This window comes from Ovis canadensis, chromosome 23 (genome assembly GCF_042477335.2).
Source record: "Ovis canadensis isolate MfBH-ARS-UI-01 breed Bighorn chromosome 23, ARS-UI_OviCan_v2, whole genome shotgun sequence".
NCBI classification, from domain to species: domain Eukaryota; kingdom Metazoa; phylum Chordata; class Mammalia; order Artiodactyla; family Bovidae; genus Ovis; species Ovis canadensis.
In genome coordinates this window covers 75,210,034-75,234,217 of record NC_091267.1, presented here as the reverse complement: position 1 = coordinate 75,234,217, position 24,184 = coordinate 75,210,034, and the positions used below count along the sequence as shown (strand labels likewise).

At 42.7% G+C, this 24,184-nt stretch overlaps 1 protein-coding gene across 1 annotated transcript in view; it reads left to right on the top strand.

Annotated features, from left to right (window-relative positions):
* The window catches only part of VPS4B (vacuolar protein sorting 4 homolog B), a 31,359-nt gene extending 8,923 nt beyond the window's left edge, over window positions 1–22,436 (top strand). Inside the window, exons 2-11 of the mRNA XM_069569142.1 lie at window positions 2,225–2,336; window positions 3,597–3,753; window positions 6,211–6,278; window positions 11,213–11,332; window positions 13,861–14,017; window positions 14,430–14,578; window positions 14,957–15,038; window positions 15,409–15,628; window positions 19,284–19,424; window positions 20,904–22,436. Coding sequence (XP_069425243.1) covers window positions 2,225–2,336; window positions 3,597–3,753; window positions 6,211–6,278; window positions 11,213–11,332; window positions 13,861–14,017; window positions 14,430–14,578; window positions 14,957–15,038; window positions 15,409–15,628; window positions 19,284–19,424; window positions 20,904–21,005 — 1,308 coding nt within the window. The 3' untranslated portion in view covers window positions 21,006–22,436. The remainder of the gene's footprint in view (window positions 1–2,224; window positions 2,337–3,596; window positions 3,754–6,210; window positions 6,279–11,212; window positions 11,333–13,860; window positions 14,018–14,429; window positions 14,579–14,956; window positions 15,039–15,408; window positions 15,629–19,283; window positions 19,425–20,903) is intronic.
* Window positions 22,437–24,184: the final 1,748 nt, after the last annotated feature.

Genomic DNA, 24,184 nt, shown 5'->3' with positions numbered 1-24,184 from the left:
AAACATCTCCCAATCTAACTTGTCATTTCCTCCTTTTAATAGGATATTTTGTAAACCAAAGGTTTTTGATGAGGCCCAGTTTATGCCCCCCCCGCCCCCCCGCCCCCCCCGCCCCCCGAGGTGTGATTGGTGGATGGCGTGGTATTAGGTGTAATTGGTGTATGACGTGGTATTAGCCTCCCGCTCCCTTGAGGTGTGATTGGTGGATGGCATGGTATTAGGTGTAATTGGTGTATGACGTGGTATTAGCGTCAGGTGTGCGGCGTGGTTCGCTGTTTGTGTGCGCTGTGAGAGGGTCCCCACGGCGAGTCTAGTTAGTATCTGCCACCACGCTCAGTTCCAGAATGTTTTCCCCGGGGTAGGAGCTCTCTGATAATAGCCATTCGGACGGCTGTGAGGTGACATCCCGCCGTTTTGATCCGCATTTCCCTGACGATTGGCACTCTTGTGCGCCTCTGCATGTGCCTGCTGGCCATCTGTATGTCTTCTCTGGAAGAATGTCTGTTCAGATCCTCTGCCCATTTTTTTCGGTCAAATTGTTTTGGTTTTCGCTATTGATTTGCCTTCCTGACACTAACCCCTTGTCAGACATACGAGATTTGTAAGTATTTTCTCCCTTTCAGTTGGTCACCGGTTCCTGTTCTTTCTGTTGGTTAGTTCCTGTTCAGAGCTGTTTTGTTTGATGTAGTCAGACTTACTTAGTTTTGCTTTTGTTGCCTTTATGGTATCAAATCCAAAATATCGTCACCAAGACCAGTGCCAGGGAGCTTCTCACTTGTGTTTTCTTCTGGGAGATTTGTGGTTTTAGGTCTTATGTTCGGATCTTTAATGCATTTTGAGCTAAAACCTGTATATGGTGTAAGATAATGCTTATTTTCATTCTTTTGCATATGGCTGTCCAGTTTTCCCAGCATCATTTATTGGAGAGACTATCCTTTCCCTCCCGTGTGTGTTTTGCTTCCTTACAGTAGATTAATTGGCAGTGTATGTGTTGGTTGATGCCTGGTCTCCCTCTTCTGGTCCATTGATCTGTGCGTCTGTTTTTATTTTTTTCTTTTCATACATTGTGTTTCGGTGTCAAGTCTGAGAACCCTTTGCCTAGCCCTTGAGGGTGAAGATAGCTTTGTTTTGTCTGAAGATTTTATGGTGTAAGTCCATGATCCATTTTGAGTTAGTTTTTGTACAAAGTGCAGGGTTTGGTTTGCGATTTCTCCTCTCTCCCTTATATTTCGGCTCATGGATGTTCAGTTGCTCTGTAGTCGGTTCTGAGGCCTGTCTCTCTGCCCTTAGCCTGCCTTTCTGTGTCTTTGTCAGAGTTCAGTTAGAGGTGTTGGTATGGATCTAATTCTGGTAGTTGTTTGTTGTTGTTTTTAATGCTACACAAAGTTGCCTGTTTCATTATAGAATTTTTAAAGTTTCCAGGTCTTGTTTTATTTGTTGAGATTTCCCTGGTTACTCTTTGCTCACTGAACCTTTTAGTTAGTTACAGAGGTAAAAGATTCGGGTGCTTTTCAGAGTCTTGGTGTTTCATTGCTCTGTTGCTTCTGAGGGCGTTTCCCCCTTTAAATTTTACTATTGTCATATGCTTTAAACATAAGAGCATTTGATTTTTGAGTATTTCCGTCAATGCTTTTAAGTTGAGTTTTCATCTTACTCTATTATTCCTTACTGGCCCTGAGCTTGACTTTTGTTGAGTGAAAAATTAGGAGATCAGCCCTGGGATTTCTTTGGAAGGACTGATGCTAAAGCTTAAACTCCTGTACTTTGGCCACCTCATGTGAAGAGTTGACTCATTGGAAAAGACTCTAATGCTGGGAGGGCTTGGGGGCAGGAGGAGAAGGGGACGACAGAGGATGAGATGGCCTGATGGCATCACTGACTCGATGGGCGTGAGTCTGAGTGAACTCTGGGAGTTGGTGATGGACAGGGAGGCCCCGCGTGCTGTGATTCATGGGGTCGCACAGAGTCAGACAGGACTGAGTGACTGAACTGAACTGAACTGAACTGAAAGTGGTGTTCAGATAGCGTTTACCTGTGTAACAAACGTAACTTGCATTTTATAAATAGTTACCATTTAGAACGTGATGCAGTTGTAATTTAGGGAAAAAAAGATGTGCCTTAAATTTGCTTTTATTTTTAAAGAAAGCTTTCAGTATGATGATTGACTTCTGAGTTATCCTGTGCTTTGATTTTGATGGTGTGGTTTTTGTCTCCCTTCACACAGAAAGCCATAGATCTTGCTAGCAAAGCAGCCCAGGAAGATAAAGCCGGAAACTACGAGGAAGCCCTTCAACTCTACCAGCATGCTGTGCAGTATTTTCTCCACGTGGTTAAATGTAAGGTCATCGTTTGTTTTGTTATTTTAAAAACAATAAAATAGAAAAGATTATTCATTTCTGTTCCAAGAAATAGAAAAGATTATCCTATTTCATTTATAAACATTGAAATACAATCGTAGAAGATTATAAAACATCAATCTGCAAAGAAGTCCCTCCAGCCTCTTGGTAGTTCCTGAGTCCCCAGCCAGCAAGTGTGTTTAGCTGCCACACTCAACACTGTTAGCACCTGAACACACTGAAGTGCCGGCAGCCGATGAGGAAGGGCTTATCTTGCTGCTAATGCCCCCAGGTCTGTAATCTGGACTTACTCATTTTCTAAACGTCTCTTTGAAAATAATGTTTTAAAAAGAGGTTGGGAGACGTTTTATTTGTGTAGGTCCAAATTTGTGTTCAGTGTTAACACCGCCGCCAACACCCCACCCCCACCCCCAACCCCCACCCCCCACCCCCACCCCCCACCCCCCACCCCCACCCCCGCCAATCCCCAGCACTGTTCTAGACAGTGGGATACAGCAGTAAGGAAGAAACAGATAAAAGAAAAACCTTTTAAACCTAATGCTGAACGTATGTGAAATAAGACGTTAAAAAAGTGTCTTTCTGTCTGTTACTGTTTTAAATCAAAATTTTAGCAGTTGGGTAATTAAGGATTTTCTTCTGAGCTTCCCTCTTTAATTCTGAGGTTTTTCTGTCAAATTAAAGTGAAACTAAGAATGAGTCATAACCTGATAAGATGGATGAACTGCATATACTGCTGAAGTCTCCTTTCAAACAGCCCTCACTGGGGCCTTTTTGTAATAAAATTACTGTATTGGTGGTACATATAATATCTGGGATTCCTGTCACTTTTTATATTCTGAAATAAAGCTTACGTAGGCGTTAGTGGAAATGGTTAATATTGCTTTACTTTTGTTTGTCTTATAATTGGTTTTGTGTGAGATAAGCAGCTTTCAACTGTCTGCAAAGAATGTAAGGGAAGAGTGTGAGTCCCACAGGATATTACAGGATTTCTGCTTATTCTTTAACATGAACCTAAAGTATACTAGTGTCTTGCTCAGAACTTTTTCTGACTCATACTCACTGTTGAACCCTGCCAGAGGAAGAATCAAGAGAGATCGATCATCATTTGATTACGATGAACCAGAGATGATCTTTTCTCTCTCCTCCAATATAGATTTTCCTTGAAAAGTGTGTCTGAGAGTTTAAACCTGTCTGTAAAGAATACTGAAGGAAAGAATCTCTTGCGTTTCCCTTCACTAGATGAAGCACAAGGTGATAAAGCCAAGCAGAGTATCAGGGCGAAGTGTACGGAGTACCTTGACAGAGCGGAGAAGCTGAAGGAGCACCTGAAGAAGAGAGAGAAGAAGCCCCAGAAGCCGGTGAAGGAGGGGCAGCCGGCCCCCGCCGACGAGAAGGGGTATGCGTCTCAGAGCGAATCCCAAGAGTGCAGGAGTCTGTGAAGGAAAGAACTATAGGCTTTAGGAAAGGGTGGCTCCTGGGCCAGGTCTGACCCACTGCCCGCTTTCCAATGCTGTGTGGGGAGACAGCCTCCTCCCTTCACTTCCCTGCTGTCTGTGCCTCCTCTTGTCAGGACTGCAAAGCTGAGCGGCTGTGACAAAGGACCGTGTGGCCCATAAAGCCTGACTTGTCGACGGTCTGATTCTTCACAGAAAAAAGTTTTCGAGCCCCCAGTTTGCCAAGCTCAGGAGGTGATAGCCATCAAATCGCCTCCTTGACTGGCTGGTAGCAGAAGCGCTTAGCAGGGATGCTGCCAGTTCTTTCCCTCTGGCCATCATGTAATGAGGCTTAAAATTGTCGGAGTGGAGCACAGACTCCTGAGATCATCCCTGTGATCACCAGGGGTCCCTCGAAGGCAGTGCTTGGGGGCCTGTGGCTACTCCCATAGGCAACTGTAAGATCTAAGAGTTGACAGGCTCCTTCGGACTACGTGGGAGAGTTGGAAGAAACTTTTAGTAGGCTCAGGATTTTTATATTCTCTGTTCAAGACATGGTCAGAGAACCAGGAGCTCCTGTGACATCCTAAGAATATTTTATCTTCTCACAGCTCTAGCATTGGCAGGACAAAAATGAGACCCTCTCTGACCTCATAGCTTACCGAATTTCAAAATCAGTTGAACTTCACTGATTTTCTTATGTGAAAATCAGGGCATCTCTTGTAAGTTGAAATGAAACTGCTGGGAAGGATCAGTTGACCTCAGGTCGGTGGGCCCTCAGATCTCACCGAGGCCCCCTTGGCAGCAAAAGCGCCCCCTCCCCTGCAGGCTGAGGCCCTCCTGCTCACGCTTGGAGAGCCTGTGGTGTCCCTGCTGAGGTGACACCCTGGTTCTGTAGTGGACGGCAGGACCCACTTTAAACTGAGACGGGGTAAAGCAGAGAAGCCATTATTTCCTGGTAATAGAGGTACAGAATACACGGAGATGAAGCACAGAGGCCCACGGCCCCCGGTCCCCACTGCGGTGTCTCGGGGCTGAGAGGCTGGTGTGCTTCCCGGAGGGAGTGCTCACTGCGCGGGGTCTCGCTGCCTCTGGAAGAGCTCGCTGCAGAACCGGCGCTGAAGGCTGTTTCTGTTGTTTGCCTTTCCTCGTGGAAGCAGCGATCCTCTTTGGCTGTCTTGCATTTAGTGAAGATAGGTACTGATGGAGGTCTTTTGTGGAAGCTCGGTGTCATGAAGCACCTTTGGGAGACCTGTAGCGCGTTCCCTTGCAGAATCCGAGGGCCAGGGAGACAAGTTTGGATTCCATATGGCTAGGGGCCTAGGAATGGCGGGTTTTCTGTAACCGAGTACTGTCTGTTCTGTTAGAGAGTTGGTAGACCCCCAACTCTAAAGTCAGGGTGAGTCAGTTTGGAGTTTCTCCCTCATCCATAGATAACTGCACCATCCTGTGAGAACCACACAGTCCTGTTTTGAGGTGAAACCTGCCAAGTTTTTATGTAGTGACATTTTTTTTAATATTGTAAAAAATGTGTCTTAAAGGCATATTTTTTGCTTTAAAGATTGCACCGTGTTCTATATGCTAATCCTTATAGTTGAAAGTACATTATTACTGATTTTTTCCCTACTGTCAACAACTTGGGTGTGGTTATCCTTGCAGTCAAATCCCTGAACTCATCTTAAATTATGTCCTCAGAATAAATCCCTAGATATGAAATGTCTGGATTGACCTTGTTCTTAGGGGTCAGTTCATTTTCATCAGAAGTCAGCCGTCCTTTGGAACCCCCAGACTAAGGTTATCGATCTTTGTACCTTAAATAGTATTCTGGGTTTTTTCCTTCCTAGTTAGGGCTTCTTGGTCTGATGTGTAGTTGGCCTGGTCCTGATTTTTTAAATTGTTGTTTACAACACTCTTGTAACTCATCTTAAATCTTTTGTGGAAGAAAGTATGGGTCATGCATTTATGAGTTAATACGTGCATAGGTATGTCATGGGAATTTGGAGCTGGTTCCTGACTTCATTCTGGTCTTTTTTTCCATTTTCTGTTCACGATTCCATTTTGATAGGTAATAGGCCGGCTTCCCAGCAATGCATGTTCATCCCTGGGTGGGGAAGATCCCCTGGAGAAGGGAATGGCAACCCACTGCAGTGTCCTTGCCTGGAGAAGCCCATGGACAGAGGGGCCTGGTGGGCTGCAGTCCCTGGGGTTGCAAAGAGTCAGACATGACATCACAGCTAAACAACAGCAAATGCCTGCTTCCTGTTTTGTTTAGTGTGTTCTTAAAAGTAATAAAATGAGCTAAGCTTTCAGTGACTGCCTTATTTTGCTACTTTCATTACAGATATTTCTTTTCTTTCATTTTTTGCCGTATTTTGACAGCAATGAGTGACCGTTTGAATGTATTGAACTCTTTTTATTAGGAATGACAGTGATGGGGAAGGAGAATCTGATGATCCCGAAAAAAAGAAGCTGCAGAATCAACTTCAAGGTCGCTTCAGATTTCATTTTTAAATTTACTTACTTTTTAAAAATCATAGTGAATTGTCTGTTTGAGTTGGTTTTTCTTTCCCACCTGTACTTAAATGAGGCCCAAGAACTGGCTTTGGTCCCAGTGATCACGTGCTGGCTGTGTTTGAAACCGTTTTTGTAAGATCTCCTCTCTAGGTTCTCAGATTGGTTGGTTTTTTCCTAGGCTATTGTTTCATGTTATATCTGCCTTAAAAAGTTTACTCTCTTTCATTTTGTCTTATTTACCCCGTTTTAGAGAGTGTAGCAGTTATAGTGTTAACATACTGTGAAATCTGATGGTATTGGAGTGTCCTGTCAGAGGAGCGGGTGAATTGAGACTCACACGTGGCTCTCATTGCTGCTGCTGCCGCTGGCCCACGGGCACAGTCCGTTTCATGGTCCCGCCTGCTCCTCCTCATACATTTCTACCCTGTTCAGTGTCCCTGTTTCCACTGCTCTTTCCCCTTTAATTTTCGCGCCTTCTGCGTGTAAAAGCCCTTTCTCTCTGCTGTGGGGAATGGGATGGTGGGGAGGGTCTAGACTGTGGCTCCGTTCACATCTGGATTCCACTCCAGGCTGTGCTGGGCTGAAGTCTTAGAGCCTGAGACCCCCCCAGTTCTAAAATGCAAGTTAAAAATGCTCTCGGGGCTCTGAAAGGGTTAACGACAGTGTAAAACTACCTAGTATTTCGTCTGACCAACACCAGGGATGCAGTAAGCAGCCCCTGTAGAAGGGAGTGGCCGCCCGCTCCCGTGTTCTTGCCTGGAGAATCCCGTGGACGGAGGAGCCTGGTGGGCTACGGTTCACAGGGTCGCAAAGAGTCGAGCACGACCGAGGCGACTTGGCACGCAGAGGAAATAGTAGCTCTAAGAAGCTAAAAAGGCATCTCATTAATTACCGACTTCTTTAATTCCTGAGATTTGGTGGTTCTTTGATATATTAGAAATGGTTTTTCAAGTTGAGTTTTATGCTCAGTCACTGGTAGCCTGGATTTTATTCACTTGAATCTTGCCAGGCGGAACGCGGGAGAAGGCAGTGGCACCCACTCCAGTGTTCTTGCCTGGAAAATCCTGTGGACGGGGGAGCCTGGTGGGCTGCCGTCTGTGGGGTCCCACAGAGTCAGACACGACTGAAGCGACTTAGCAGCAGCAGGCAGAACGCATTGTATCTGAAGAGGACAGCCATCCCACAGGGCCAGCCTCAGGGACTGGGGGGCGTTCCTCGCTTGGACACAGCGTTAGCCTTGCTGTTCTAGTCTCTCCGTTCTGTCAGAGTTTCTGTCTCACCGACCCCACCGGGATGGATAGGGGAACCCTGTAAGGATAATATTTTAGAAACCCTGCAGTTATCGAGGCTGTTTTTATGTGCCAAGAACATCAGTGGTGGGTGTGGTTCAAGGGCGGTAACGAGTCCCCACTGCCTCGAGCACATGGGCCCGCTTCCTCCTCAGTTAGCTTTCTCGGGCTGCCCCGTGGGCCATGCCAGGTGGCTTTGTTTTACTGGTAAGGCAGAAAGCCTTTTCCTCTCCATTCTTCTGGTTTCGTCCCCATCTCGCTGGCTCTGCCCCACTGAAGGAAAAATTGGAATTTTTAATATCTTTAATTTTGGAAAAGATACAACCAGGTTTTTAATAAGAAATTTTTTTCTACATTTCCTATCAGTGATGCTAAGGCCCAGGGATGTATAAAAATACAGATGCTTAAAACATTTAAATGAGGAAATTTATTTGGAATTTCAGGATGAAATAGAATATAGAGAGAATCCTAGCTTTTCTTATCTGAGAGTCCTTTTTTCCCCATCTTTTAGTTTCTTGGTTTGCTGATGGATTTCATCGTAAAACAATCCTTTTTTGGAATCTTTTCTCACTTTTCCTGAAATAGTTTTCCAAATCTTTTACTTCTGTTTTACTTCTGTCATGATATTAAGTGTAATATTTAATTGTTAAAATTAGTGATTTGAGTCTTCTGTTAATTCTGATACTCAGTGACTTTGAGGTTAAATAACATGTTAATCTCTGGAGGAGGAAATGGCAGCCCACTCCAGTATTCTTACCTGGGAAATTCCATGAACAGAGGAGCCTGGTGGGCTACAGTCCCTGAGCTTACAAGCATTCCGACATGACTGGACAGTTGAGCGCGCACATTCAGAGCACGTCAGTGTGATAAACGATACCAGAGACGGGACAGAGTCATTCAGTGGGGGATAATCAAATTGTTTGGCTTTTATTTTCTAATAATCCTTCCCTTTTAATTTTAAAAATCATTAGTCTATGTCTAGTTCTTAATATTACTTTTATCTAGATTTTTTTTTAATCACTGAACATTCCAAAGTCACCTAGTTTAAACTTTAAGGAGAAAAGAAGATAAATTATGACATACTTAGAAAATTCATAGCAAAACGCTTTAGTTGACGAGATAATGCTTATGTATAAATCTATTTTTGTTTAATAGACACAAAATCCTGTCAGATGACATAGTGTTTTTCTCATATAGGGTTACTAATCAGAATGGAACACAGAAAAGAAAAAGTGAATTGGGTTTTCCCTTCAGTTCAGTTGAGTCGATCAGTCACATCTCACTTACTTGGAACTCCACGGACTCCAGCACTCCAGGCCTCCCTGTCCATCACCAGTTCCCGGAGCTTGCTCAGACTCATGTCCATCGAGTCAGTGATGCCATCCAACCATCTCCTCCTCTGTCATCCCCTTTCTCCTCCCACCTTCAATCTCTCCCCACATCGTGGTCTTTTCCAATGAGTCAGTTCTTCACATCAGGTGGCCAAAGTATTGGTGCTTCAGCCTCAGCATCAGTCCTTCCAATGAATATTCAGGACTGATTTCCTTTAGGATGGACTGGTTGGATCTCCTTGCAGTCCAAGAGACTCTCAAGAGTCTTCTCCAACACCATAGTTCAAAAGCATCAGTTCTTCGGCGCTCAGCTTTCTTTATAGTCCAACTCTCACATCCATACACAAATACTGGAAAAACCATAGCTTTGCCCAGACGGACCTTTTTTTGGCAGAGTAACGTCTCTGCTTTTTGATATGGTGTCTAGGCTGGTCATAGTTGTTCTTCCAAGGAGCAAGCATCTTTTAATTTCATGGCTGTAGTCGCCATCTGCAGTGATTTTGGATTCAAAAACATAGTCTCCCACTGTTTCCACTGTTTCCATATCTATTTGCCATGAAGTGATGTGACTAGATGCCATGATCTTAGTTTTCTGAATGTTGAGGTTTAAGCCAACTTTTTCACTCTCCTCTTTCACTTTATCAAGAGGCTCTTTAGTTTTTCACTTTCTAACATAAGGGTGGTGTCATCTGCACCCCACTCCAGTACTCTTGCCTGGAAAATCCCATGGACGGAGGAGCCTCGTAGGCTGCAGTCCAGGGGGTTGCGAAGAATCGGACACAACTGAGCGACTTCCCTTTCACTTTGACTTTCATGCATTGGAGAAGGAAATGGCAGCCCACTCCAGTGCTCTTGCCTGGAGAATCCCATGGATGGAGGAGCCTGGTGGGATGCCGTCTATGGGGTCGCACAGAGTGGGACACGACTGAAGCGACTTAGCAGCAGCAGCAGCATCTGCATGTCTGAGGTTATTGATATTTCTCCCAGCAATCTTGATTCCAGCTTGTGCTTCCTCCAGCCCAGTGTTTCTCATGATGTACTCTACATATAAGTTAAATAAGCAGGGTGACAGTATACAGCCTTGACGTACTCCTTTCCTGATTTGGAACCAGTCTGTTGTTCCATGTCCGGTTCTAACGACATATTACGTTGTTTCTTGACCTGCATACAGATTTCTCAGGAGGCAGGTAAATTTTCCCCTTAATTTATACTTAGTCTGAACTTTCAGAATACAAAAAGAGTTCATAGTTTTATTTCATGTTAATGTATAGCTAAAGAGTTTTGTAATTTAGGGAAGTTGCCAAGTACAAGCATTCTTTAACAGATGACCTTTCAAAGCAAGAAAAAATACCCATAAAGTAATATCATAGGTAATGAGTAGACTGTGTGAGTGGTGATGCTACACTTAACAACACTTACACATCATCTTAGGACAGGCTCCTTCATGGTTGGGCCGTTTCTATAGACTAGAAGATTGGGAAAGCTTTTGATAAAAGAGTTGTTGAAAGATCCAGCAGTAAGCCACAGTAAAAGAAACGCTCTGTGGGCTGTCACTGACGCTCACTTGCTCTCACTGTGACGGCTTGCTATGACTTTTGCACATGTGGTGTCAGCCCTAAATCGCTTAAATGCCTTTGTTGATGCACAGAGACTGTAAATAGAGCTATCTAGAAGCCGAGTGGAGACTGTGGCAAATCTTGGGAAACACTGCAGGTCTGTAAGAGCACACCTCCTCTCTCCATCATCCCCTTCTCACCCTCCTCTTCCCTCCCTCTGTCCGTCCGTCTCTCCGCCTGTCTGTCTTCAGGTAAAGTGGTTAAATGTGTTTTATTTCTGTGGTTAAGGGAGCATTAGATCACTGATTCTTTTGGTTAAAAGGAGAAATGGGAGGTATTCCAGAATCAGCGTGGCCAAACACCATAAATACTTTACGCACCGTTTGGTGCTTTTCCAGGCAGTCTGGTGTTATTACGTCGTTTGGTCTTTGCACTCACCTGTCTTTAGTAGTCTGGCCAGATGGTGCTATTTCTATTTCACAGCGAGGTAGTGGAGATAGAACGGCTGAATGGCTCTGTGTGGATTATCCAGCTACCCACCCCAGGTCCCAGCTCCTCCTCGCTGCCGGCTAACAACCACTTTCTTGTCACCCCCTTCTGGAACTGTCTTTAATACATAAAACTTTTCCAGACAAATTTATAAGGCATTTCTTTAATTTCATTATTTCATGTTGTTGTCTACATTTGCTGGAATAGCCCTCTTTGATTGAAAGATGATTTAATTTTCTGTAGGTGCCATTGTTATAGAGCGACCCAATGTGAAGTGGAGCGACGTCGCTGGTCTGGAAGGCGCTAAAGAAGCTCTGAAAGAGGCCGTGATATTGCCTATCAAATTTCCTCATCTCTTTACAGGTGAGATGGCTTCTAAATAATTTTTTTTATGATTTTTTAAAAAGCACACTGATGACTGAGGTAGTGTGAACTCTCGTCACTGTATCGTAAATTGTTACTTTAAATCCTCTTATAAGGCAGTGGTATACCCTCACACAGATACTTACTTCATATGCATATACGTATTTGTAATATATATATATTTCAGAACAGCCTAAATGTCAGGCAGCAGGGCGTAAGGTGAATCAGGGAGATACAGTGGAGTGCCGTGCTCACTAGAATGCAGGGTACCGTCCTCATTATAGTTGACGTGGAAGAATGTCCACCTGTATTATAAGGCTCAAAAAGCAAGTTACACAGTTTGTGTCCAATTATTTAACAGTTTCAGATGAAGCGTGTATCCTCTGGTAGCTCATGATCACTGCAGGGAGAATGCTGCCAGCCCACCTTCTGGGTCGAGGTGGAGATACAGCTCCGCAGTAGGTGGTTTGTCTGTGCTGAACCATCCTTGTCCTTGTCCCTTTGGTGACCCACAGCCTGTGTTCGTGATACGGCTATACCCACAGTCTTAACAGTGAAACAGAGGTTTTTCCTTTTAAAAACAAGCTGGTTTATATAGAGAGCAAATCTGGGATACTGGCCTCAAACTGCGCAGGCCCAGCAGTGCCCTGTAGAGCAGTGACGAGGGGCGAGAGCCCGCTGTTTGCCCAGCTCCAAGCCGCGACTCGGACCCTCAGTTCAGGAATGTGAATCTAACAGTGTGAAAGCTGTCATCAGAATCCTATAAAGGTACAAAAATGTGACAGAACTTACGTTGCTTATACCAGTGTTTCCCAAACATGACTCCTGTATGTCATCTTCGTGGATTTTTCCATATACGTGTACTATTTTTTTTAATCTTCTTCTTTAAATCACTTTTAGAGAAACTTACTAAACTGGAGTATAAATATACAGAGACATGGAGGAACCCATGTGCGTTCAGCCTCATAAATTATCACAGACAGTAGTAATCCCCCAGATAAGAAATCGACGTGAGGAACTTAGAAGTCCATCCCTGTGTCTTCCCTCAAGAGAGGGAACCTCTCTCTTGGCTTCTGGCGTCACAGCTTGTTCTGCCCACATTTGAACCTCTAGGTCATCTCATCTGGTTTTGCTTAATGCCTCTGCTATAGAGTAATGACCTGGGGTCTTCCCTGACGTCACAGCTTGTTCTGCCCACATTTGAACCTCTAGGTCTTCTCATCTGGTTTTGCTTAATGACTCTGCTATAGAGTAATGACCTGGGGGTCTTCCCTGACGTCACAGCTTGTTCTGCCCACATTTGAACCTTTAAGTCATCTAATCTGGTTTGCTTAATGACTCTGCTATAGAGTAATGACCTGGGGGTCTGCCCTGGCGGGCCAGTGGTTAAGATTCCGCTTCCAGCGCAGGGGCGGCAGGTTTAGCCACTGGTTCGGGAACTGAGATCCCATACGCTGTGCGATGTGGCCACAAACATTTTTTTAAAGTAATAAAGGATATCTTTGTGTCTCTGTAGATGAGTAGTGTTTTCATAGAATGCATTGTAAAAAATTATTCAAACGGAAAGTGTTTTTACACCACCTGAAAGCATTTCATCGGCCAGCACTGGTGTATGGGCCGCACTTAAGGGGACGCTGACTCACAGTTGCAGACATTTGAACTAGGCGAACAGAATTCAAGTGAAAGCTGAGGCTCCCCTAACAGCAAACATAGTGCTTGGTGTTGCCGCCCGGCGCCTGCATGTCACTCTTCACAGACGCCTCGTGTCGCCCACAGTCTGCACCCAGCAGTTGCTTGGTTGTTTTAATGTGTGTTTGATATTTTATTGCCACTTGTAACCCAGCCTGGTTTATTTAAGGCAATGTTATAATTTCTCAGTAGAATTGAGGTTCAAAGAACTGATTTTGTTCACTTGTTACTATATTTTGGCAAAACTAGAATTTAAGGTGGAGTCCCCCTGTTCTCCAGTCATCAGAATGGAAATGTACCACCTGAAATAATAATATGCGCTTCCTGTGGAGTCAGGAATTGAGTGTAGCACTGCAAGCCATCCAGACTGTGTTAGTCTCACCCCTGCAAACAGCGTGGATGGTAAAGGAAACGCTCGCAGCGGCCTCCCCCTCTGGGTACGGTTCCTCCTACCGTATTCTGAATTGAGCAGTGCACATACGGATGGTCAGCAGCTGCCTTTTACCTGAATCTTCTCCCTTAAGAAACTGGACGGCCTCGGAGGTGGAGATCCTTGCCCCGCGGCCCTCTGTCTGCACAGGGGCTTCAGTACAGAGAGGTCGGATGGGTGAGCATGCGGATGAGACGCCTGTTAGGGTTATAGCTGGATAAACACAGTTTTGACAAAGTGGTCTCTGAAAAGGAAACAAAGCGGGTTAAGACGTCCTTACCGCAGACTGATTCATTTAAGTTGTGTTTCATCCTCTTGCCAGCTTTAGAGCGGCGACGTCTTCACGGTGGGCTTCACGGTGGATGACGAACAGTCTTGAAGTTCTCATGTTTTTTAATACGCATTTTAGGCAAGAGAACACCTTGGAGGGGAATCCTGTTATTTGGGCCACCTGGAACAGGAAAATCCTATTTAGCCAAAGCTGTAGCCACAGAAGCAAATAACTCAACGTTTTTCTCAATATCTTCCTCTGACCTGGTCTCCAAGTGGCTAGGTGAGAGTGAAAAGTAAGTAGTAAGCTGATTTTTTTTTTTAAGTTTTTCTTTGCTTGGTAGTCATTATATCAGTCTATAAAGTAACAGGTTTCTTAAGTCATTAATAGGCCTTCCAAAAAGTGCTGTAATACAGCTGGTATTAATTTCTCTGTCACACTGTTCCCTAGCTCAAAATTTATTTCATAGGGAAAAGAGAGCAGATATGGCACACGTATGGAGAAGGCCCTCCAGCCCCTCCAGCACTCTTGCCTGGGAAATCCCATGGACAGGGGAGCCTGATGGGCTGCAGTCCATGGGGTCGCAAAGGGTTGGGCACAAGGAACACTATTAGAGTTCCTATTGATACATTGTTTTATTTTAATGTTTTCATTGTCATGTGTCATTGGCTGATTTTTAGAAATTGAAACTTTTAACTTATTTTTAGGCTCGTTAAGAACTTATTCCAGCTTGCCAGAGAGAATAAACCTTCCATTATCTTCATTGATGAGATCGATTCTCTGTGTGGCTCAAGAAGTGAAAATGAAAGTGAAGCTGCACGAAGAATCAAGACAGAATTCCTAGTCCAGATGCAAGGTAGTGCTCGGCTGATTCAACCTCTGCCCAGTTGCAACCAGCTCGGTATAAGTAGTGAAGAGACTTATGTATATGTTCACTTATACGGGAAACAATACAAACAGAAGGAAAAAGTAGACTTCAAATTTAAATCTTTTGAGAAATATTTTGAAAACAATATTAATAGTATTTTCCCACAGTTTAGGAGATTCTACTGTTGGGAATATTTATATCATATTCTAGTAGTATGAAATATGGTTAAATACAGTTTTTTCAGAGAGAGACTCTCAAGGAGAGGCATTTTTAACAAAGAAATACCACATTCATAAGAGAAGATGCAGATGAGGTTTAAAGAACACTGAAATGACAAATTACCTGAAACTATCTATTTTGCTATAGGGGTTGGCGTGGACAATGATGGAATTTTGGTTCTGGGAGCTACAAATATACCCTGGGTTCTGGATTCTGCCATTAGGCGAAGGTATGACAATACAGGGAACACCGTATTTCTGATCACAGTGTGCTAAGTGGATATTAATTCCCATTCTGTCTAGCAAGGAGGCATTCTGATAACTTTAGAATGTTTTCCAGTGTGCTTAAACCCTGCTGACCCCTGACTTGGACAGGAGAGGCAGGCATTTGTTGTCAATGTGCTCTGGGTATTTTCCCTTTATTACCCTAAATATCTATGTTTAATTATGGTGGATATGGGCCCATTTAAAGTATTCAGCTTAGCTCTGTATAAAAGAATATCTAAATATCTTGCTTAGTTCTTGGAAAAGTAATTTTTAACAGAAATTAAATATTATCATATGGTAATATTCTTGATGTAATTTTTCTTTGACTTTAAGGTTTGAGAAACGAATTTACATCCCTTTGCCTGAGGCCCATGCCCGAGCAGCAATGTTCAGACTGCACTTGGGGACCACTCAGAACAGTCTGACAGAAGCGGACTTCCGGGACCTCGGAAAGAAAACGGAGGGTTATTCAGGGGCAGACATAAGCGTCATTGTGCGGGACGCGCTCATGCAGCCGGTCAGGAAAGTGCAGTCAGCCACTCATTTTAAAAAGGTGAGGAGCGCTCATCTGTCTTTCCGTGTATTTTTAAAATCGAGTTTTGAGACCACCGTTGACTTGTCTTTGAAGAATTTTATGAAGATTTCAGTTTTGTGTGATAAATAAGTGGATTTACATAATGGACATGTGGCCGTTCCACTGGAATAAATTCTCCCAACGTGTGTTAAAACTACTTGGTACGAGTGCTTTGGAAGCATGTTACCCGTACATTTATACCTCCTTATCAAAGTGAAAATAATGATAGCTAACTATCGTTCACATGAATTCACGTGCTTGGCACTGAGGTCCCAACCACTCTCCCCTCGCACTCCTCCCGTGCACTGCGTGGTCTACTGAGTGACAAGACCATATAGGGTTTGAGACGGAATTTTGTGTGATCTTGCCGCTGCTGCTGCTAAGTCACTTCAGTCGTGTCCGGCTCTGTGCAACCCCATAGACGGCAGCCCACCAGGCTCCCCCGTCCCTGGGATTCTCCAGGCAAGAACACTGGAGTGGGTTGCCATTTCCTACTCCAATGAATGAAAGTGAAAGGGGAAAGTGAAGTTGCTCAGTCGTGTCCAACTCTCTGCGACCCCATGGACAGAAGCCCACCAGGCTCCTCCATCCACAGAATTCTCTAGGTAGGAGTACTGGAGTGGGTTGCCATTTCCTTCTCCGTGCAGTCTTGGGAGACAATTTAAGTAACTGTAGACTAGGTAATTTGGACCTACACTCTTGCTGAGAATAGCAATCGCCAATATGTTCATGAAGGCAGATGTAAAAATCCCCAAACACTCAGCAAACCTAATCCATCAGTATATGACAAACTAATACGTCACAACTCTGACATGTGTGTGTCTATTGTATACCATGTGTTCAGTTCAGTTCAGTTCAGTTGCTCAGTCGTGTCCAACTCTTTGCAACCCCATGAATCACAGCACGCCAGGCCTCCCTGTCCATCATCATCTCCCGGAGTTCACTCAGACTCACGTCCATCGAGTCCGTGATGCCATCCAGCCATCTCATCCTCTATCGTCCCCTTCTCCTCCTGCCCCCAATCCCTCCCAGCATCAGAGTCTTTTCCAGTGAGTCAACTCTTTGCATGAGGTGGCCAAAGTACTGGAGATTCAGCTTTAGCATCATTCCTTCCAAAGAACACCCAGGGCTGATCTCCTTTAGAATGGACTGGCTGGATCTCCTTGCAGTCCAAGGGACTCTCAAGAGTCTTCTCCAACACCACAGTTCAAAAGCATCAATTCTTCGGCGCTCAGCCTTCTTCACAGTCCAACTCTCACATCCATACATGACCACTGGAAAAACCACAGCCTTGACTAGACAGACCTTAGTCGGCAAAGTAATGTCTCTGCTTTTGAATATGCTATCTAGGTTGGTCATAACTTTCCTTCCAAGGAGTAAGCGTCTTTTAATTTCATGGCTGCAGTCACCATCTGCAGTGATTTTGGAGCCCCCAAAAATAAAGTCTGACACTGTTTCCACTGTTCCCCATCTATTTCCCATGAAGTGATGGGACCGGATGCCATGATCTTCGTTTTCTGAATGTTGAGCTTTAAGCCAACTTTTTCACGCTCCTCTTTCACTTTCATCAAGAGACTTTTTAGCTCCTCTTCACTTTCTGCCATAATGGTGATGTCATCTGCATATCTGAGGTTATTGATATTTCTCCCGGCAATCTTGATTCCAGCTTGTGTTTCTTCCAGTCCAGCGTTTCTCATGATGCACTCTGCATAGAAGTTAAATAAGCAGGGTGACAATATACAGCCTTGACGTACTCCTTTTCCTGTTTGGAACCAGTCTGTTGTTCCATGTCCAGTTCTAAGTGTTGCTTCCTGGCCTGCATACAGATTACCATGGTAAATAATTTCTTTTAAAAAATGAGGAGCTTGAATTAAAACCTGAATTTGAAGCCTGACTCCACAATTTACTCATTTTATCTACTTGACCAAATTGTGTTACCTTGTAAGTCTCTCTTTTTTCTGTCATCTCTTAAGTAAGGATGGCGACACTGCTCTGAAATGCTCGCATGAGAATGAAAAGAGGAAGGTCCGTAGCGCAGCGGTCATGGCACATGAACAGTCCAGTAGATGTTGCTCATCCCTCCTTCCGTCATCTCATCACTGAAAGAAGCACAGTTAGCTCGGGACCAGGTTTTACGCCACAGCCGCTGTGTTTCTCCTTAACATTCTCTTTGCCATTTAGAAGGAGCTCAGTCCTTCCCTGCTAAGAACTTTCCGGTCAGTTCTCTGTATTACTGTTGGGGGCAGCTCATACAACCCCAAAGCCAGGCCCTTGTTAGGAGGATGAAGGTGTAGCAGCCGGATCTCTCGCCGTCAGGCCTTCCGTGTCCCCAGCCCAGCAGACCTCTATGGCTCCGTCTTCTCTTGTGCTTTCCGATTAGTAAGAACAAGTTTGCCTGTGATTTTATTTGTTAAATGTATCAGCGCTAGTCTGGGCCGAGAGATAAGTCAGAAAGTACAGTGGTCGAAAAACGCAAAAATCCCTGCCACTGAAATTTTTGTGAGAGAAGACACATAGTAAAATACGTAACAAGTAAAGTGAAATGTTTAATTCTCTGCCCCTACCCCAATCCTGAGGCAGTGTTTGAGACCGATGGTTTAAAACAAATGCGAAGCCCCTACCCGAATCCTAAGGCAGTGTTTGAGACCGATGGTTTTAAACAAATGCGAAGCCCCTACCCGAATCCTAAGGCAGTGTTTGAGACCGATGGTTTAAAACAAGTGCGAAGCCCCTACCCGAATCCTAAGGCAGTGTTTGAGACCGATGGTTTAAAACAAGTGCGAGGACGAAGCAGCCTCTGACTTGATATGTGTGTGGTACAAGCTGAAAATTATGTCACTATCACAGAGGTTCTTTTTCTGGACATTACGAAAATTCTTTACTTTAAATCAGTTATGAGTTGTAAGTTCAGCTAGCACTTAAATTACACTGGGCATTTAATTTTGTACTTGTATTTGAAGGAGTTTTTGTTGGAGAGACAGTTAATTTCACAATAATAAACCTCCCAAAGATCACAGAAATTTCTTACTATGGAAAATAGAGTAACTTAAAGGAATTTTTAAGTAGATCTATTTTTTATTAATTTTTATCGATACATTGGGGTATAGTTGCTTAACAATGTTGTGTTAATTTCAGATGTACCGCAGAGTAATTCAGTTATACGTACACATGGATCCGTTCTTTTTCAAATGCTCTTCCCATTTCGGTTATTACAGAACACTGAGCTCTTTCCCTGTGTTATACGACAGGGCCTTGTTGATTTTCTGGTATAAATGTAGCAGCGTGCTGTGCAGCTCTGTCCTTGGTGTCCAGGATTATCACCATTGAATAGCCCTTAGAAAAGAAAAAAGGTATTTTTAGGCACAGGGGATTTTTACTTATTTTCTCCCTATGATCATGTAAGTAATTTATAAAATTTCAAATATATCATCAAGAAAAACATTAAAATCAAACACAATCTACCCCCTCACCTGGAGATAATGCACTTTTTGTTCTATATTCTGTTTATTTTCAAGAACTAAGCATTGTAATAAAACATGATAGTAGTACACGTTCAGATTTCCTGATAATGGCTTAAATCTTAATATTTATTCAATTTGTTCAAAGAAAGATCTCAAATGACTGTTTGTTGCAGGTTCGTGGACCTTCGAGAGCTGATCCGAGCAGCATAGTAGATGACCTGCTCACGCCCTGCTCTCCTGGAGACCCTGGTGCCATTGAGATGACGTGGATGGATGTCCCTGGGGATAAACTTTTGGAGCCAGTTGTTTGCATGGTTTGACGTTTTGTTTGCTTTTAAAAAGAATTTATTTAACATTATATTTTATAATTTGTCAGATAAAATTTTCAGGTTTATAAAATTTAGTTTAAAAATGTTAGTATGATCAGACATGTTTAATAGTAATACTTCAAAGGTTATAGAGATTAATAGAATCTAAAGTATCAAATAATTATCTTTAAGTGTTTTTTTGAGCTTCAAGGAAAATTTAATTATAAGTGAAGAAGCTGTTTTTTAAAACATACAGGTTTCTGGCGTAGGTCTCACAGTAATATTGTGAAAATGTTTCTCCTTGAACCTCTGATCGAGTAAAACGTCCAGAAACACTGCTGTGTGAATCACGGCATTCATAGCAGCGCTTGCCTGTCTTCTCAAGGCGCCACAGAAAGTTTAAATAACGCAGTGCTTTTTAAAGGCTCTGAAAACAACATGTTTATTGTAAGAAGTTGCATTCCTGTAGTTTATATTGAAGGAGTTAAAATATTCATAAAATATTGCATTTTTATAGTTTCTATTGAGGAAATGAAAAAATCTGTAAGACTGCAGGGGGCACAGGTTTGATCCCTGGTGAGGGAACTAAAATCCCACACAGCATGCTGCCGAAAAAGAAAAGATACGTATTTATTATGAGCGTTCAGTTTTTTCCCCAAAACTTTAAACTTTTTGTTTTGTATTGAGGTGTAGCCAGTATGAACATTGAGTTTTAAAATCTTCTCTTAAAGATTTTTCAGATCTATATGTCAAAACTAACAGTAGCTTCCACATGATATGCAGATCTAGGTTTATAGACACATGTATATAAGCTTGTGTGTATGTGTATATAATAATATATCTGTAAACATCTAGAAATATTTGTGTTAATTAACCACTGCTTATCTGAGAAATTATTTAGAAATCCTTCATTTTTTAAAGCTTTTATTCTTTTGATAATTTTTCCCTACTATTTTACGGGAGACATGGTCTAAAAGTTAATTTTTTAATAAATTTTTTATGTTGATATATTTTCTTAGCATTTTGATTATGATTTTAGCTGATAGTTAAGCTTTTTGATAAGTTGGTTTTGATTAAATCGTATTACTCTGTTTCACATATGTGAATGAATATATCCCTTCTGAGTTGCATTTTGACAGCTGCTTTCTTCAAAAGTAAACATACAGCCAGAAAAAGGATCGGGGTTTAATTCTGGAGGCCTTGGTCCTTGGGTAAAGAGGACTATATTTCCTTGGGTGCCAAGGAGCCTTTGAAGGTTATGATCAGGACGGGGCGAGCAGCTGAAAGTTTGTAAGCAGAGGAATGGCATAGTCGAAGTTGCTCTTTGCAAAGAGAGGAAACAGGAGCGTTTATGAGTAGTCCGTGACACGGTGCGGATGTCCAGATTCAACCTTAGGTGAAAGCTAGTGATGATAATGCTATGGACGAAACGGTTTTATTCAGTTAGATCGGTGACTAATCCTCCCCGCCCCTTTCTCCTGACAGTCGGACATGCTACGGTCACTGTCGAGCACGAAGCCCACAGTCAACGAGCACGACCTGTTGAAACTAAAGAAGTTCACAGAGGATTTTGGCCAAGAAGGCTAGACCAGAGACAGCGGGACGGCGCTCACCACGCGTGTTCTCTCTTTCACAGGCAGTTTTGCTTTTCCTGGATGGCAGTCAGATTATTTCCGGTAAAACTCTTTTACCACAGAGAAACAGAGATCTCACTTCAGCGTTCCTTCAAGTTTTATACGTACTTTTGCTCCATTACCAATAAAATCCTCCTGTTAACAAAAATTATAAAATAATGGGCTATAAGAAAATGAGTGATAAACAAAAACAGGAAAAAAAGGAAAATGAGTGATATATAAGTAGCAAAAAAATAGAAATTACCCAGTGAAAAGAAAATTAAAATTGATTGACATACAAATATTTTAAATTGTTGGGAATAGTGGTCTTTGCAAGGAGCATTCTTTTTTTTTTTCCAACTAAAATGAAATGGGGCTTTTTCATATTTTGAAAAAAAAAATCTTAAGCATCATTCTCATCAAAATAAAATTCATTTGCTTTACTAAAAAAAATTTTAAATGCTTTACTCTCAGGGATGGGCAGTAAGACAGCAGAGAGCACTGTGGTCAGGCTTGGAAGGCCCTGGACTGCGTTGTAGCCAAGGGGCTGGCTCACTTTTGATAGGGTGGCTTGTTTCTCCATGTTGATTTAAATAGTTTCTATAAAAGCTGCAAGCTTTTTTATATTTAACTAAGTAATACCTTTCACTGTGCAATCTTTAGAGAAAGACTCTCTTTAAGTTAGGCGTTGTCTTTGTTTTGAAGAAGAAAATTGTCTCTCTCAGTGTCTTTTTGTAGTAAGATTGACCAAAACAGGTGGTGAATAAATAATGTACTTTTTAAATAATTCTGTCATGAAATACTGTATGGGAACCTTTACTAAAAGGAACACATGGCCTCCCTTTGGATTATGGAAAGTTTCTTGTATGTGATATCGGGGTGTGTGTGTGTATATATATATATAAATTTTTTAAATATAGGATAGCTAGAGTCTTGTCTTTGACCTTGTAAGTTCAGGGGACAGCTTGTCCTGACCACACATATGTTATCAATGTAATGTTTCATGACGCTTTAGAAATGAGCTGATAGTCTCCTTAAATAATAAAATGCAGACATGATTTTATGTTATTTTAATACCCTCAAATAAATAATCTGAGGGGGTGTGTTACACACTTCAGCACCAACACTAAGTTGTGCCTTGTCCATTTGCATTGGCCTCTCCATGCAAAGTCTTGCCACGTCAGCTAGAGTGAGGTCGTCTCCTTACTTCAGCGTGAAGCTCTGCCTTGCACACGCTGCAGAATGACTCGCATCTTGAAGTCTGTTTGCACAGTTCACATGTTATGCTATATGGTTGCCTTGGGGTTTTCTGTACAGATTGTTTTTGTTGATATTAAATGGAAATCATAGGCCCAAAATTCGCTGTTCTTACGTGAAGTAAATTGATATAACCTACTGTTGGCTATATTCTGTGTATGCTTCTTTATTTCGGGATCTTCTGTGTAGGAGAAAATATATCTAAATTGATTAGATACAAGAGATTATTAAAGATTATTAATTAAAGATTATCCATGAAAATTCTACTTTAGCCGCCCCAGAATCATACAGTATTGCTATTAAAGTCTTGTCATTAAGAGAATTAGTATAACTGTATTATTATAAACTATATAATAATTGAACCCAGAATTCTCTGTGAATCCAGAGTCTGTCTGAGGGAGGATTTCGCCTCAGTCCACCAAGCAGTGTGTGGGCGCAGCACTGGTGACAAGTGGAGGGCCCATCACTTAATTCTTCTGTGTGCTCAGCATCTGTGTCACTTTTAGCCATTTTCCACATTTCTGGTTTTGAAACTGTTTCTAGAATCTATTAATTTTAAACTTATGCTAGAATGGTGGAGCATAGACCATTTCCATGTGCTCTTTATGGGCAGATAACTACTCAGGAGGAAGCTGAATGTTCAGGCTCTCTCTGCCTGGATGTGGACCATTACGATTTTTGCTGTTGTTGAGTTGCTCAGTCCTGTCCAACTCTTTGCAACCTATGGAGTGCAGCACACCAGGCTTCCTTGTCCTTCACCATCTTCCAGAGTTTGCACAAACCCATGTCCATTGAGTTGGTGATGCCATCCAACCACCTCATCCTCTCGTCCCCTTCTCCTCCCGCCTCAGTCTTTCCCAGCATCAGGGTCTTTTCCAGGGAGTCAGTTCTTCTCATCAGGTGGCCAAGTACTGGAGCTTTAGCTTCAGCGTCAGTCCTTCCATTGAACATTCAGGGTTGATTTCCTTTAGGGTGGACTGGTTGGATCTCCTTGCAGTCCAAGGGACTCTCTAGGCTTCTGAGCCAACAAGTAGCGTTGACTCTCCTTTGCAGTGGCATGGTGCTTGACACTGTTTATTATTTCAAGCTTTTACTTAATAAAGGCTTGGAAAAATTAAGGGAGTTATATCCATATTTATCAACTTCCTAGATTATCTTTGAGAGTTTTCATAAAAGATAATTTGAACTTGCTTTGTTCCTGCTGGTCTCCTGCCATGGTGGTGAATGTCAGTCTTGATTCTTGGAGCTGAAATCAGAGGTGTGCCAGAGCTGGCTGGCTCCTCTTAGCCCCAAGATCCAGGTTTTCTTCTTCCTGACCGCCTGTGGTCGCTGCCTGGGCAGCTTGAAACCCGTCACGGTGGCTGTGATCTTCACCGCAGAATCGGGCAAGTTTCCATTTACATGGCGTGGCACAAAGCAAGAACCGTAGTTTTAAATAGAAAAGTTTGTATTTACTGTGTTTACAGAAATAAAGGAGAAACGTTATGTCTCTGAAGAGTCATAAAAAGCATTTAATAAAATTCCAGCACCATTTGTGATTTTTTTTTAACTTTATAAACTAGGGATTGAAGAGAACATCTTATTTTAATAAAGAACATCAACCAAAGAAAGAAAACTAGCAAAGACCGTGCTTTATTGTGGATTATTGAGAACTTGGCTCCCCAGGCATCAGGAAGAAGACCAAGGTGCCTGCTGCCACCTCTCCTTTTCAGTTTTGTGCAGGAGATTCTACATAGTTGTAGGAAAATAAAAGTTTAGGGTTAAAAAGGAAGAAACTCAATTGTCATTCTCAGGTGGCATGACTATGTGTGTAGAAAATCCAAAGTAACAGAATCTGAATTTCACACGATTAGAAGATACAGGTTAGTAAGTAAAAACTGTATTTCCATATTGTAG